At 41.2% G+C, this 14,816-nt stretch overlaps 1 protein-coding gene across 24 annotated transcripts in view; it reads right to left on the reverse strand.

Moving 5' to 3' along the window:
* RABGAP1L (RAB GTPase activating protein 1 like) overlaps positions 1–14,494 on the reverse strand; it is an 831,104-nt gene extending 816,610 nt beyond the window's left edge. For 6 of the 24 annotated variants that reach the window (XR_010157108.1, XR_010157109.1, XM_063811074.1 and 3 more), the window contains exon 1: positions 675–889. Coding sequence is in view for 3 of the 24 variants with exons in the window: in XM_063811019.1 (XP_063667089.1) it covers positions 675–710 (36 nt within the window). In the remaining 21 variants the exon portion in view is untranslated. Of the gene's footprint in view, positions 1–674; positions 890–14,053 lie in introns of those variants that run through there. The other 18 variants (XR_010157119.1, XM_054673499.2, XM_063811081.1 and 15 more) reach the window with 12 other exon arrangements.
* Positions 14,495–14,816: the final 322 nt, after the last annotated feature.

Raw genomic sequence — 14,816 nt, forward strand, 5'->3', positions numbered from 1 at the left:
AGCGACAGCCTAAAGAGCTTTATTTATAAAGAATTTCTTATTAAACTGACAACTATTTGGTGGCTTTTGTAATGTTTCAGAGAGATGAGGTACTGCCACTGAGTCTAGATAGGTAAAGACTTACTATTTCAAAGTTTCATACCTATATCTAAAATATCCCTCTTGCTTTCTATAAACTCAACTCAGATATTCCAGACAGCCTTACTTGAAACCCAGACCAGTTTACATATCCTTCTGAAGACACACCTTGTGGTGCCCCTTCCTTGCTACTCTCTATTCATCTGTTTCCCCAATAAGACTGTCAGCTCTTCAACAATCTCTCATCTCTGCTTCTCCAGCACAAAACCCATATTCTACCTTATAAATAAATACTTGTTGAAAAAAAAACAATGACAGAGAATGAAACCAACTGTATAAAAAGCCATAAACTTACTACATAAAATTAAAATGACCTTTCATATATATAATGATATTAAGTTTCTTCTCAAAATGCACACTCAGGAAATCCAAATTTGAGAGGAAGTCATAAGAAATGCATTAAGAACCAAGTATGTAATAATGTAATAGTAAGCCATTTCACCCACCCCATCCTCTAAAAAATCTTTTTAACAGCCGGGTGCTGTGGCTCACGCCTGTAATCCCAGCACTTTGGGAGGCTGAGGTGGGCAGATTACCTGAGGTTGGGAGTTTGAGACCAGCCTGACCAACATGGAGAAACGCCATCTCTACTAAAAATACAAAACTAGCCAGGCATGGTGGTGCACGCCTGTAATCCCAGCTACTCGGGAGGCTGAGGCAGGAGAATCACTGGAACCTGGGAGGCAGAGGTTACGGTGAACCGAGACCATGCCATTGCACTCCAGCCTGGGCAACAAGAGTGAGACTCCATCTTAAAAAAAAAAAAAAAAAATCTTTTTAACTTGGAGGGGAAAAAGCAAAACACCATAGCTGCATCTTACTCAGATAATTATATATTTGTATTCAATCTAAGTGCAACTGACATTTAAAGAATGTTTGCTAAAATAGTTTAAAGAAGTAAACATTAATATCTATAATAAAACCTTAAAACCCCTAGAAGAAAACACAAGGGAAAAGCTCCCTGATATTGTTCGGCCTTGGCAATGATATTGGTGGATACTACACCAAAAGCTCAAACAACAAAAGCAAAAATAAATAAGTAGGACTACATCAAACTAAAAAGCTTCTCCAAAACAAACAACAAAATGAAAAGGCAGCCTATGGACTGGGAGAAAATATTTGCAAACTATGTATCTGGTAAAGGGTTAATATCCAAAATACATAAGGAACTCTCACAACTCAACAGCAAAAAACAAAACAAAACGAAATAACCCAATTAAAAAATGGGCAAAGAACCTAAAGAGACATTTTTCCAAAGAAGACATACAAAGGGCCAACAGGTATATGAAAAAGCACTGAAAACATCACTAATTATCAGGGAAAAGCAAATCAAAACCACAATGAGCTATCACCTCACACCTGTTTGGATGGCTATTATCAAAAAGACAAAAGTGTTGGCCAAAGTGTGGAGAAAAGGAAACCCTTGTACACTGTTGTTGAAAATGTAAATTGCTACACAGACATTATGGAAAATGGTATAGAAGTTCCTCAAAACATTAAAAATAGAACTGCCTATGATCCAGCAATCCCTCTGCTGGGTATACACCCAAAGAAACTGAAATCAGCACCTCATAGAGATATATGCTTTCACATATTCATTGCAGCATTATTCACAATAGCATAGATTATGGAAACAACCTAAGTATCTGTCCTAAGATGAACAGATAAAGAATTTGTGGCATATATATATATATATATATACACACACACACACACACACACACAAGGGAATATTATTCAGCCTTAAAAAAAAAAAAGGAGATACTGTCATTTGAAACAACATAGATGAACCTGGAGGACATTATGTTAAATGAAATAAGCCAGACACAAAAAGAAAGACACTACATGATCTCATTTATATATGAAATCCTTTTTTTTACTTTTTATTTATTTATTTATTTAGATGGAGTCTCACTCTGTCGCCCAGGCTGGAGTGCAGTGGCGTAATCTCAGCTCACTGCAACCTCCGCCTCCCGGGTTAAAACGATTCTGCTGCCTCAGCCTCCTAAATAGCTGGGATTACAGGCACATGCCACCATGCCTGGCTAATTTTTGTATTTTTAGTAGAGACAGGTTTTCACCATTTTGGTCAGGCTGGTCTCCAACTCCTGACCTCGTGATCTGCCTGCCTCAGCCTCCCAAAGTGCTGGGATTACAGGCGTGAGCCACCACACCCAGCGAAATCCTTTTTTTTTTTTTTTTTAAAGCTGAATACGCAGAAACAAGAGTATAGCCACAGTTACCAGGGGAAAGGAGGGGGACGAAATGGGAATAAGTAGGTCAAAGGGTACAAACTCGCAGTTATGTAGGATGAATAAGTCTAGAGAGCTAATGTATAGCGTGAGGTCTATAATTATTCATATTGTATAGTATATATAAAATTTGCTAAGACAGATTTTAGATGCTTATACCACAATTTTAAAAATTATAGAAGGAGATGGATAGGTTAATTTGCTTAACTGTAGTAATCATTTCATGATTTTGTATCTGTATATCAAAACATAAAAATCATTTCATGATTTTGTATCTGTGTATGTTTTGTATATGTATAGCAAAACATGCTGTATACCTTAAATATACACAATTTTAGAAAAGGACAAAGAAAGAATGGTGATTATTGATGATCTAAGCTAAAATAAAATTAAAAAGCTCTTTTGGGCATATCTCGCTAATTTGAGGATATTCTAACAGAAAATAAGTAACCCATAACAAATACTCATAGATTATTGATGTTGGAAGGATCTTATAGGTCACCTGTTATTTACATATACTCCTCATTGCAGAAAGAATTCAGGCTGCTAGAGATCATCTGATCCACTTTTTATAATACATCCCTACATTTCTGCATTCCTCTACCTTTCACTCACAGATCCCTTGAACCCACACAAAATATGTCTTTATAGATAACTTTTCAAATATTCATCTGTTCAACTTATTTTATAGCATTACTGATTACAAACAAATATGTGTACAAGATTTCAAAGATTTCTTTGGTGTCTCAAATATTATCCAATAAAATGAATACACCAGAGACATCTGTGTGTTCTTTTGTACACCTTATCTTTTTTGATTCTCATAACTACTCTATGAAATGTGCAAAACAAGTACCATCCCATTTAAAGATTGTCAATACAGAGTAGTAGTAGAGAGTCACTGTGAGACAGATTTAGAAGCAAGAGATAACTGCCTCTCACAAGCTACGTGATTTTTTTTTTTTTTTTTTTTTTTTTTTTGAAACAGCGTCTCACTCTGTCCAGGCTGGAGTGCAGTGGCGCAATCTCGGCTCACTGCAACCTCAGCCTCCCTGGTTCAAGCGATTCTCCTACCTCAGCCTCCCGAGCAGCTGGGATTACAGGCACATGCCACCACGCCTGGTTAATTTTTGTATTTTTAGTAGAGATGGGGTTTCACCATGTGGCCAGGATGGTCTCAATCTCCTGACCTCGTGATCTGCCCACCTCGGACTCCCAAAGTGCTGGCATTACAGGCGTGAGCCACGGCGCCTGGCTATGTGATCTTAGGTAAGTTACTGAAGTTCTCTAATCCTGCTTCCTCACCTGCAAACTGGAGATGATATTATAATCGTTCCTACCTCATATGGTTACTGTGAAGATTAGCGAGATAATGTACATTTTCTTATGTAATAACTACCCCATGTAAACACTCAATATTAGCTCATGGTTAATGTGCAAAGAGGAGAAAGAAGTTGTGTCTAAATTACTTATTCTCTCTGAATTTCACAGCAGCACTAGATCAAGAATTAAGGTTCTATGTTCTATCTACACTGTCTCCCACAAAACCAAAAATGTTTGTAGTTACTTGCATTTTAAGTATTTTTTTCCACCCTTGGATAACTGATAAAAATGTCTAAAAGCTACTATTATCCTCCTCTAAGTGAAATTCCCAAAAGTTGAAAAATTGTGCAGGGTTTAGTGGCTCACATCTGTAATTCCAATGCTTGGAAGGGCTGAGGCAGGAGGATTGCTTAAACCCAGGAGTCTGAGACCAGCCTGGGCAACATAGGGAGACTCCCATTTAAAAAATTAGCAGAGTGTGGTGGTACAGTCCTATAGTCCCACCAGCTACTCCTGAGACGAAGGTTGGAGAATCGCTTTGAGCCCAGGAGTTCGAGGCTGCAATGAGCTATGACCGTGCCACTGCACTCCAGCCTGGGCAACAGAGAGATACCCTGTCTCCAAAACATGAAAAAAAAGAAAAATTGTTAAAGGTCTGTCTTTAGAAAAGTAAATACTCAGTGGAACATAATGAAGTTACCATGCAACACAATGAAATTTATATTCAAAATAGGAAGTATTAGATTAACTGATAAACTGGTTTCTCTTTCCAACTATTACTAGATTATCTTTTAAAAAAACTTTATCTGGGCCAGGCACAGTCACTCACGCCTGTAATCCCAGCACTTTGGGAGGCCAAGGCTGGCAGATCACGAGTTCAGGAGTTTGAGACCAGCCTGGCCAACATAGTGAAAATACTACTAAAAATACAACAATTAACCAGACATGATGGCACGTGCCTGTGGTCCCAGCTACTCAGGAGGCTGAGGCAGGAGAATTGCTTGAACCTGGGAGGCAGAGGTCAGAGGCTGCAGTGAGCCGAGATCATGCCACTGCACTCCAGCCTGGGCGACAGAGCAAGACTCCGTGTCAAAAAAAAAAAACACCTTTATATTTTCAAATGGTAGGGATGGCTAATTTATTGTGTGTGATACCAACTGCAACAGGAGAAACCTGTTTCATCTATCAAAGCTATTGATAATGTTGACAAGAAGTATAAAATGCATGTCAGAATGTTTTTTAACTTAAGAGGCCTACATTATCATATGTAAAATAACTCAGAAACAGAAAGTCAAATGCTGCATGTTCTCACTTATATGTGACAGCTAAACAATGGGTACACATGGACATACAGAATGGTGGATATTCGGGTGATGGGTATACTAAAAGCCCAGACTTCACCACATCTATACATGTAAGAATCTATACATGTAAGAAATCTGCACTTGTACCCCATAAATATTTTTTAACTTTTAATTTTTTAAACTTAAGAGGCCTAGCCTCAGTGAAAATTTAAGCTGCATAATTCATGCTGAAAAATTTTCTATGTTCATTAGTGTTGGCAAAAAGGTCACCCTAGGATTTGAATAACAGTAATATTTAATTTCATTTCCCCATTAACTTTGCCAGGAATCTCACACTAGTGTTAAGGTAACTTCTAGAATACAGAAGGAAAAAAGGAATGGAGAGAAGAAGACATTAACTGAATTACCATTCAATACCATGCAACTTGGTAATAGATCTTTGCACAGACAACAGCAAATCAAAACATTAGTCCAAATATGACCACTGACTTCAGGGCAAATATGAGAGATTTAAAATGAAAGAATACAGTTCATGAGATTTAAAAAAAAATGGAAAAAAGCAATAATAAATGAATGAGGTCTGGTGATAAAACAGCTGCTCAATAACAAAATTATTCTAAAACAACTTCAGAAACCCTACTGTCTGCCAATATATATATAACCTCCCTTCAATGGTTGATTTTTCAATGGTCAATTTTTCACTAAAGTAGTATACTCTATTCAATTTTTTTTTTTTTTTTTTTTGAGACCGAGTCTCACTCTGTAGCTCAGGCTGGAGTGCAGTAGCACGATCTTGGCTCACTGCAACCTCCATCTCCCAGGTTCAAGGGATTCTTGTGCCTCAGCCTCCCAAGTAGCTGGGACTACAGGCACGCACCACCACATTCGGCTAATTTTTGTATTTTTAGCAGAGGTGGGGTTTCACCATCTTGGCCAGGCTAGGCTCAAACTCCTAGCCTCAAGCGATCTGCCTGCCTTGGCCTCCTAAAGTGCTGGGATTACAGGTGTGGGCCACCACCCCCGGCCATCAATGTATGCAAGATAAATTGACTACAGAAAAATAAACTATTCAAAGAAACACCTAATAACCATTCTAACAACTATGCCTTTATACAATGCTCTCAGCAAAAGGCCACACAATGACAATTACAACATCTTGAAGCACAGAAAACACTACATGTAGTGTATAAAAAAAACTAGTGATATGTGTCTCTTAAACCTTCATAACTCAAAACCACAGGTTTGTATTTTTTCTAAAAATAATATTTATTTGCATCACTTTTAGTAGAAGTCTGATTCTTAAAGTCTTCTAATTTTGCTTACTGCTAATAATGAGGATGGTAAATGGGTGTATGTGTGGGGTAAAGGAGAAGTTGAGAAATTCCTCACTGGTATATGAATGAATTCCATACTTGCCTTTTAAAATGTGCTCCTTTCTTGAAATTGGGCATACAAAAACTCCCTCTGGGTTTGCATTACTTTCATATTTGTGAATACTCACATGGTAGTCTTCAAAGAGCTAGAACACTTGTTTTCAGCCATTTGCCAGGTGGGTGTATTTTCACCACAAATTCCAAGAACTAATGATATGTAAATACATATGTATGTATGTCTACACATACATATACGCACACTATGTGTATGCGTGTATATCTTTACAAATGTTTACATAATTTAATTATGGGCACCATCATTATACTTTTTACCACACACACAAAAAAAATGGTGGCAGAAAATCTGGAAAGATTCTAATAACCTCAATTCGTGAAAACTAATATGCCTCAAAAAAGAGGGGGAAAAAACTTTAACAAAAACACTGTGCTGACATGATTAGCTTTATCATTTAACTGGTGTGAGGCATCTGGGCCATGCCATATTTGAACTCTTATCGTGGTGTTTGGGGTGTGCTATATTGTGGAACAGTTCATATGAAACTGCTGACACCTTCTAAAATGGTAGGACAACATTTACATATTAGGAGCTTACATAACTGAAGAAAATCGTGTGGCAATGACACAATTCATATTTATTTTAGAACCACGGCTCATCTCAAAAACTCTTTATCAACTATCCAGAAGTAGCCCAGCTTTTTACCAACCAAGTAGTTATTTACTATAGCAACTTCTTTACCAACATTTCCAAAATTTTCCACACACTTCCATGATGAGCTATTAAGCAGTCTCTGTATGTGCTGTTACCTGGGCAACACTCTAAGAAGGCTTTTACCTTTACAGAACTGGTGGGTCAAAGAGAAGCAAGGCTTCTTCAAATCGACTACACACTATTTAATTAGAAGCAGTAAGTGTGAAATCATCAGCAGACAGAAAAGCTTGAGAACTGCCACCAGTACTTCAACTTGATTAACAGACACAACTTACTGGCATTTATACCTTCATTTCTAGCTACCCAATTCCCCTGTGAAACAAGGCAAGTTCCATCCAAGACTTCAAAACATCTTCAGTCATACAGGCTGTCAAAGACATAAATGCTGAAATCTAAGAAAATTCTTGGAATAAAGAAGCCATCAATTCCTTACAAGTGGATTTTGTATAAAATACCCTGCTTTGCTGCCCTAAATTCTAAAAGCTACTCAGCTTAGCTGCAGATCTGTATAAACTACCCTTCTGCCTGAACTAAACCTGCCTCCAAAAATTAAGATCCAGTCATTTAGAAATCACATTTTAGAAGGCCCTTGTAAAGACTTTCAAAACTGCTTCCTGTTCTACTACAGCCAATTTGACGCTATTTAATGAAGGAAAACAAAAAACAAACAAAAAAAAAAACACTGTCTCTCCTTACAAATAAAATATTTTTCACTTTCCAACACTTTTAGGATTGGTAAACTCAAGGTTGCTTCTCTAACACTAATAATTTTTCCCTTCAGCTTCTACTCTAAGGATACTTATGTGCTCTCTGGATCATATTTTAATCATAATATATAAATCCTGTTCAATGTTAAGAAGTACTAGATTACTCCAGAGTCAAAAATGAAAGATAAACTGAAAAGCAGAAAGGAAAACTGGCATTCTAGGCTCTTAACCATCTGGTGCTAACGGACTCTTTCTTGCCTAGCTCTTTCACTACTCATTTTTCCCTGTCTATGCTTGTATGCCTTTGATCACCCTGGCCCCTGGCCCAGAAAGGCCTTTCTCTCATACCAGTTGTCCTATTTCCACATGTCCAAATCCTACCCATTCTTCAAAGCATAGTTCAGGGGCCGGGCGTGGTGGCTCACAACTGTAATCCCAGCAATTTGGGAGGCCGAGGCAGGAGGAAAGTTTCAGTCCAGAAGTTCAAGAACAGCCTGGGCAACATAATGAGACCCCGTCTCTACAAGTAATGAAAAATTAGCCAAGCATGTTGGTGTGTGCCTATATAGTCCCAGCCACTTGGGGGCTGAGGCAGAAGAACTGTTAGAGGCCAGGAAATCAAGGATGCAGTGAGCTGTGATGGCACCACAGCACTCAGTTTGAGTAACGGGAGTGAGATGCTGTCTCCAAATTAAAAAAAAAAAAAAAAAAAGTAGTTCAAATGTCACCTCTTCTTTTATCCTTAAAACTAAAAGTAGGCCGGGCACGGTGGCTCACACCTGTAATCCCAGCACTTTGGGAGGCTGAGGCGGATGGATCACCTGAGGTCAGAAGCTCAAAACCAGCCGGGCCAACATGGCGAAACCCCGTCTGTACTAAAAATACAAAAATTAGCCGGGTGTGGCAGTTGGCGCCTGTAATCCCAGCTACTCAGGGAGGCTGACGCAGGAGAATCACTTGAACCCGGGAGGCGGAGGTTGCAGTGAGCCGAGATTGTACCACTGTACTCCAGCCTGGGTCAAAAACAAAAAACAAACAAACAAACAAAAATAAAAGTAATCTCTCCCTCCTCTCTAAACTCTTATAGTTCCTTATCTTTATCTTTTTACCACCCATTACTTTCTGCCTTTCATTATCACTGTTGTTTCCATATTTAATCGCCCACCTAAGCATAAAGTCCTCAGGGTCAAGGTCCATCTTTATTCAAACTGATTAACACAATCCCTTATACACACTAAGCGAGGTTAGGAAAGAAGCCCACCAGAAACAACTCCAGATTGAGTCCAGAGCCCTGGCTTTGCTAATAACTCACTATCTGACCTTGGCCTTGAGGCTCTTAGTATGTTCCTTCACTTACAAAGTTAAGAGGGTAGGCTAAACTAGTTGTATTTGTTGTTAAATGTAGGCTATAATCCATTAGCTGGGTGTAAAATTAATTTGGAAGTCAAAACCCAGCATTTTTAAAATGAAATGAAATAACAGAATATATCAATGTGTGTTATAAGCAGTGGGGTGCTATAAATGTTTAACAACTACCTATGAGGAGGGAAGCCCTAAGAATACCATTTGCTGAATTTCCTGGTGTAAATATTCCCACCATGACCAATTCTGAGCTACCAACATGATGTCACTGGACATAGAGCTAGATAGGAAGAGATATGCACAACTGGTCTTGCAAGCCATTATAGCTAACTCAGCAGGGCCCTGAAAAGATAAATATTATTTCACCAAACTTTCAACTTTGTGTGTGTGTGCGCTTGCGGAATCAAGAAGTAAAATGTATTTTTTATTGTGGGTCACAGTCAAATGAGTTTAATAAATGTTCAGGTAAACAATCTCCTGGTGTCCTTCATGTATACTACATAATTTGATAAATCTTACTCTTGGTTACAGATGTCTCTTCACCACAATTCATATTTTTCTTCAAAAATGGGAGTAACAAACTGATATCACCGGAAGGCAAATTACACAGAGCAGGAATTTGGTTTATGGAATATCAGCCAAGTGCCAAGGTTTTTAGCATTTGTTCAGCCCTACATACCTGAAGGATATAACACACTCCTACTATCAATGGCTCACTTAGCAATGGGTTGGGGGGCAGGTAGGGGGTAAGAGGAGGAAATCCATAGTATAAAAAAAAAAATCCAGATAATTCTAGTATTTGTGCTCATGTTCCCACCCCACTGAATACCCAGATACACAGAAAATTAGAGCAGTAAAAAGTAAATGTTCCATGCCTGATGTTTCCCAATCAAATTCCCTTGCATCCCTCAATGAGACTTCCATTACTAAGAATCCTCTACTGGAACTAAGCTTTTACCATGGACTAGGGATGCATAGTTCTTGCTGAATTTAGAACAGGCAACAGGGAAAATAACACAGCAAACAGTTGTTAGGCTTCATATTCTGGGAAAATCAGGCTTTTATTAAAAAAAAAAACTGTCTTATTTTCCTCTTATTTAAGCTTACTAAACTGGGTGAGAATTTTCTTAAATATATTTTTGGCTGTACTATGTCTATCACAACACAGCCTGTAACCAGATTTTTCATGAGTATTTATAAAGAATTGTGTTGTTGTTGGGTTTTTTTTTTTTAAGCCCAACAGCACTGGCAAATGTTTTCTATTTTAAAAGCTATTTAGAAAATAAGAAGGCTCAGAATTTCAAGTATACTAATAATCTTAGCCCAAATCTAACTCTAAATCAACTGAATATATGCCTAGAACTTTCCCAGGAAAATCCCCAAAAAGTACACCAAAAAACACCAAAAGATAACAAAAAAGAGTTAGCATGCACATAAACTTGGTATACCCAATTATGCCATCCTATCTGTTGAGTAAGAGCAATATGGGAAGTAAACGAAGTATAAAAAGAAGATGCTCAGAGATGCAAGCTCTTCTTAATTCATTAACTCTTCCTTATTAGGGTCCACTGATGTTCACATACTTATACCCAATTCAAATACTGACTATAAAGTCAAAATTATTTCCCCTTCTGAAAGTCTAGGAGTCAAACAATGTCTTTCTCTATAATATCAGCATTAAAACTCTCCTTTAAAAATGAGTATGTTTTACCATAACTCAGGCTCAAGTCCGTACTTTCTCAGCCTCCACTGTTTGTAATGGCAAAATGCTCATCAGATCATCTCCACAAGAAACCCCTGAGCCATCTCTGAAATACCAGCACCTGGAATAGCCTTGGGCTGCTGGTCATCCTCAGACTCAACGGCTGACCCATTTATATGTCAAGAGTTATAAAAATATAGAACTCATTAAAATTAACACATAAGCAAGCTCTGTGCCTGGGAATCCCATAGGCTTACACCCCCTCTAACCAGTCATAATGATCCATACCCCACTTGAAGACAATGGTAGGTTGGAATGCAGGCCCAGTTCTACACCTTCAATATAGGAAATTTTTGCTACTTAGCCACTACTCTCTTCAAAGTCAATCTCTTGAAGCCTAGCTATCTCCCACACATATTTTTACTTGGCACAACAGAATTCCTTCTTTTGATTACTCCAAAAGCATGGATAAAAGGACTTTCTGCTTCAATGCTGTATCATCTGAGAGTTCAAATAAATATACAATGGCTGAGCAAATTCAAGTTTGGGTTAAGGCAAAGAAAAAAATTCAAGTTTTTTAAAAGTCACAAATTTAGAACTGGAGAGCTGATCACATGAAAACTCCTGTTTCACATGCCTAATAAAATTCTTTCATTCAAAGGAAAAAAAAAATCATAACTACCAGCGTAAAAAGAAAACATCTAAATCATGAAACAATTATCAAAGAAACAAAAATTCTCAGAACATCGCAACTGTAATATATAGAAATTCCCATCAAATAACTCAGGTGAAAAAAAAAAAATGGGACAAGCACCGTTGGCTCAGGCCTGTAATCCCAGCACTTCGAGAGGCCGAGGCGCAAGGACTGCCTGAGGCCAGGAGTTGGAGACTAGCCTGAGCAACATGGTGAGACCCTTGACTCTACAAAAATAAAACAAAAAATTAGCCAGGTTTGGTGGCATGTGCCTGTGGTCCCAGCTACTCAGGAGGCTGAGGTGGGAGGATCTCTTGAGACCAGAACTTCGTGGCTGCAGTGAGCTAGGACTGAGCCACTGCACTCCAGCCTGGGCGCCAGAGCGAGACCTTGTCTCTTTAAAAGAAACAAATAAACTTCATATATTTACAGTCACACTTTTTTAGGTTGGTTTGTATATTCACCATATGCCCCAATAGTACTGAGACTTACTAACTTGTTTCCAGCTTTCTAGAGGACAATGTAGGTTATATAATATGTTCACATATAAGCTCTACCCTATTTCATCTACTTCTCCCCATATGACTTACTAATACACATCAGAGGCCGGGCGCTGTGGCTAACGCCTGTAATCCCAGCACTTTGGGAGGCTGAGGCGGGCAGATCACCTGAGGTCAGCAGTTCCACCAGCCTGACCAACATGGAGAAACCCCGTCTGTACTAAAAATACAAAATTAGCCAGGCGTGGCGGCGCATGCCTGTAGTCCCAGCTACGCAAGAAGCTGAGGCAGGAGAATCGCTTGAACCCGGGAGGCGGAGGTTGTGGTGAGCCGAGATCGCGCTGTTGCACTCCAGCCTGGGCATCAAGAGCGAAACTTCGTCTCAAAAATAATAATAATAATAATACACATCAGAGCAAATGTAGGCTACATAATATGTTAAAATATAAACTCTGCCCTGCTTTATCTACTTCTCTCCAAATGAATAATACATAATATCAGCGCATTTATTGAACTGATTTAGTATAGACACCAGTCTAACTCAAAGTCTAGAGCTAACCCCTCAGGCAGGTGTACATTTAATACAATTTGATGATAATGTATACATAAAGTTCAACTAGTCTTTCTCCTTAGAAATCTCATTGTCAATTTCATAAGGGACGCTCTACTGAGAAAATGAATCACAGGCCAGTTTTCTAGTACTAGGAGCTTGTGAACCAGTATTTTCCATGAACAAAATCCACTTCCAATGTGATCACAACAAGCAAACTTCACATCCGTATCTTCTGACATCATAACTAATGGATATTCTACGGAAGATGCCAAATATAAACACTACTGTAAGAAAAGTCAGAAGGTTTTCATGAAACTGTGTTTTCAGAATTTTAACAAGCAACTACTTACCTCCCACTATGCACGAGGAAATTTAAATGTATTAAAAATCCCTAAACCCCTCCAGTGCCAAAAATAAAGGCCTTAAAATCATTTTCCAAACTGCGCTGAAATCTGTCAGGCAAGCAAAAGTTCTCCTTACCATTAGTGTAATAAGGCTGGCATTTCAGTTTACTTGCATGAAACCAATTTTGCAAGTGACCACCCAAGTTTTGGTACATATTCTAATATAACCCTATCTGAGAGATCCAAGGACCTGGACACACTGCCTAGTATCTGAAACCCGTCAGTTCAGCTCCCATGCACCCGGCCACCTCCCGCTAGCCGGTGGCCCCTTTCCACATGCTGACGCACTGCCCAGCCCTGTACCGTTGGCGACCAGTGCAAAGTACTAGCCCAGTCTCAGAAACTTTGACTCAGTTATCAGGACACTGAGCACTCACAAGCTGGGTGGGGGTTGGGGGGAGGTGTTTGTCATGGCTCAGGAGGTCAACTTTGAAGCGGGGCATTCCCTACAGGTAGGTATCTGCCCGGAACGCATCCCATCCCAAACTGCAAAACCACAAGCATCAACAGCAGGAGCCGAGCAAAGTGCTCGGCGGAGGAAGAGGAAGGGCGAGGGAGAGAAATGGTCGAGTACAGAAGCCTGCGTGTGGGTAAGAAAATACCCTAACCACTCGCCCACCGGACGCAGGGCGGCTGGGACTGCGAATCCAGCAGCAGCCACAGCGTAGCAGCGGGCGGCAGCCGCCGAGGCAGCAATGTCAGGAGGGCACAGCTGGAGGAGGCGGCCGCCAAAGCCACTACCCCACCCCCAGGTAAGGGCGCCGACCCCGCCCGCCCTATCCGCGAGGAGCGGCCACCTGGGAGAACTGCGGCGTCCAGGAGGCGGCCGACAGTCCTGAACCCGCCCCGTACCCTCCTTACCGCGGTCCTCCCGCATCCCAGTCCTGGGCTGGGGCCCCATCTCGACCCTCCCCAGGCTCAGCCCGACGCCAACACACCCAGGCAGCCTCGGCCCGCGGATCCGGGCCGCCGGGCCGCCCTCGTGTCCCTAGGAGGCCGTCCTCGCCTCACCTCTTCACGTCTCCACGGGCGCTGCCGAGACAACAACTCCTTCAGGCGCCCGCGTTCCACCCTCCACCTCGCGCTCTGAAGCCGGGCCGGTCCCGTTCGCTCCGCCACCGCTGGAGCCCGAGGAGGGCGGAGGGAGCTGAGAGGGGAGGGGAGAAAGGCCGCCTGGCAGGAAGAGGCGAGGGAGGGGGCGGGCCGAGAAGGAGGGGAGGAGGAGGAGGCGGCGGGTCGGAAGCGCGCTCGTCCAGGCCCCTCTGCGCGACGTGCGCGCTCCTGATGTTGGAGGCGCCCACTCTGCCGGGCGGCGGCGGCGCACACGCGCGTGCACGTCGCTGCGTGGCCGCGGTTGCGCCGGGAGCGGAGGAGTGAGGTCCTGACAGAACCAGAGCTGTTAGAGCAGGGACGCGCGAAAGGCGGGAGTACGGGCGGCGCTGGAGAACCTCCGCGGCGGAGGGGCCTGGGGGTGGGACCGCGCCCGCGAGCCCGCCCTGACCGGGGTGCGTTCTGCTGGCAGTTGCTGAGTTCGGAAGATTAACTCTGAATGTGGAGAGATTATTTTCTTGCTCGTAAACCTGGTTTACATATTTTCATTCTTAATGCTCAGTAATCTTAAGGAAAGTCACCTGAAAGAATACTTTTTCACCAAGTACTCTTCTGCGCCTGTTCGAAGGTGTCTGTGTGCTTGTGAAGCGCTCCCTTGTTAGTTCCTTCTGTGAGACTCGGGGGAGACTGAACAGGGAAATCACCTGCGGGGAATGAACAGGAA

The sequence above is a fragment of the Pan troglodytes genome, chromosome 1 (assembly GCF_028858775.2).
Source record: "Pan troglodytes isolate AG18354 chromosome 1, NHGRI_mPanTro3-v2.0_pri, whole genome shotgun sequence".
Classification (NCBI taxonomy): domain Eukaryota; kingdom Metazoa; phylum Chordata; class Mammalia; order Primates; family Hominidae; genus Pan; species Pan troglodytes.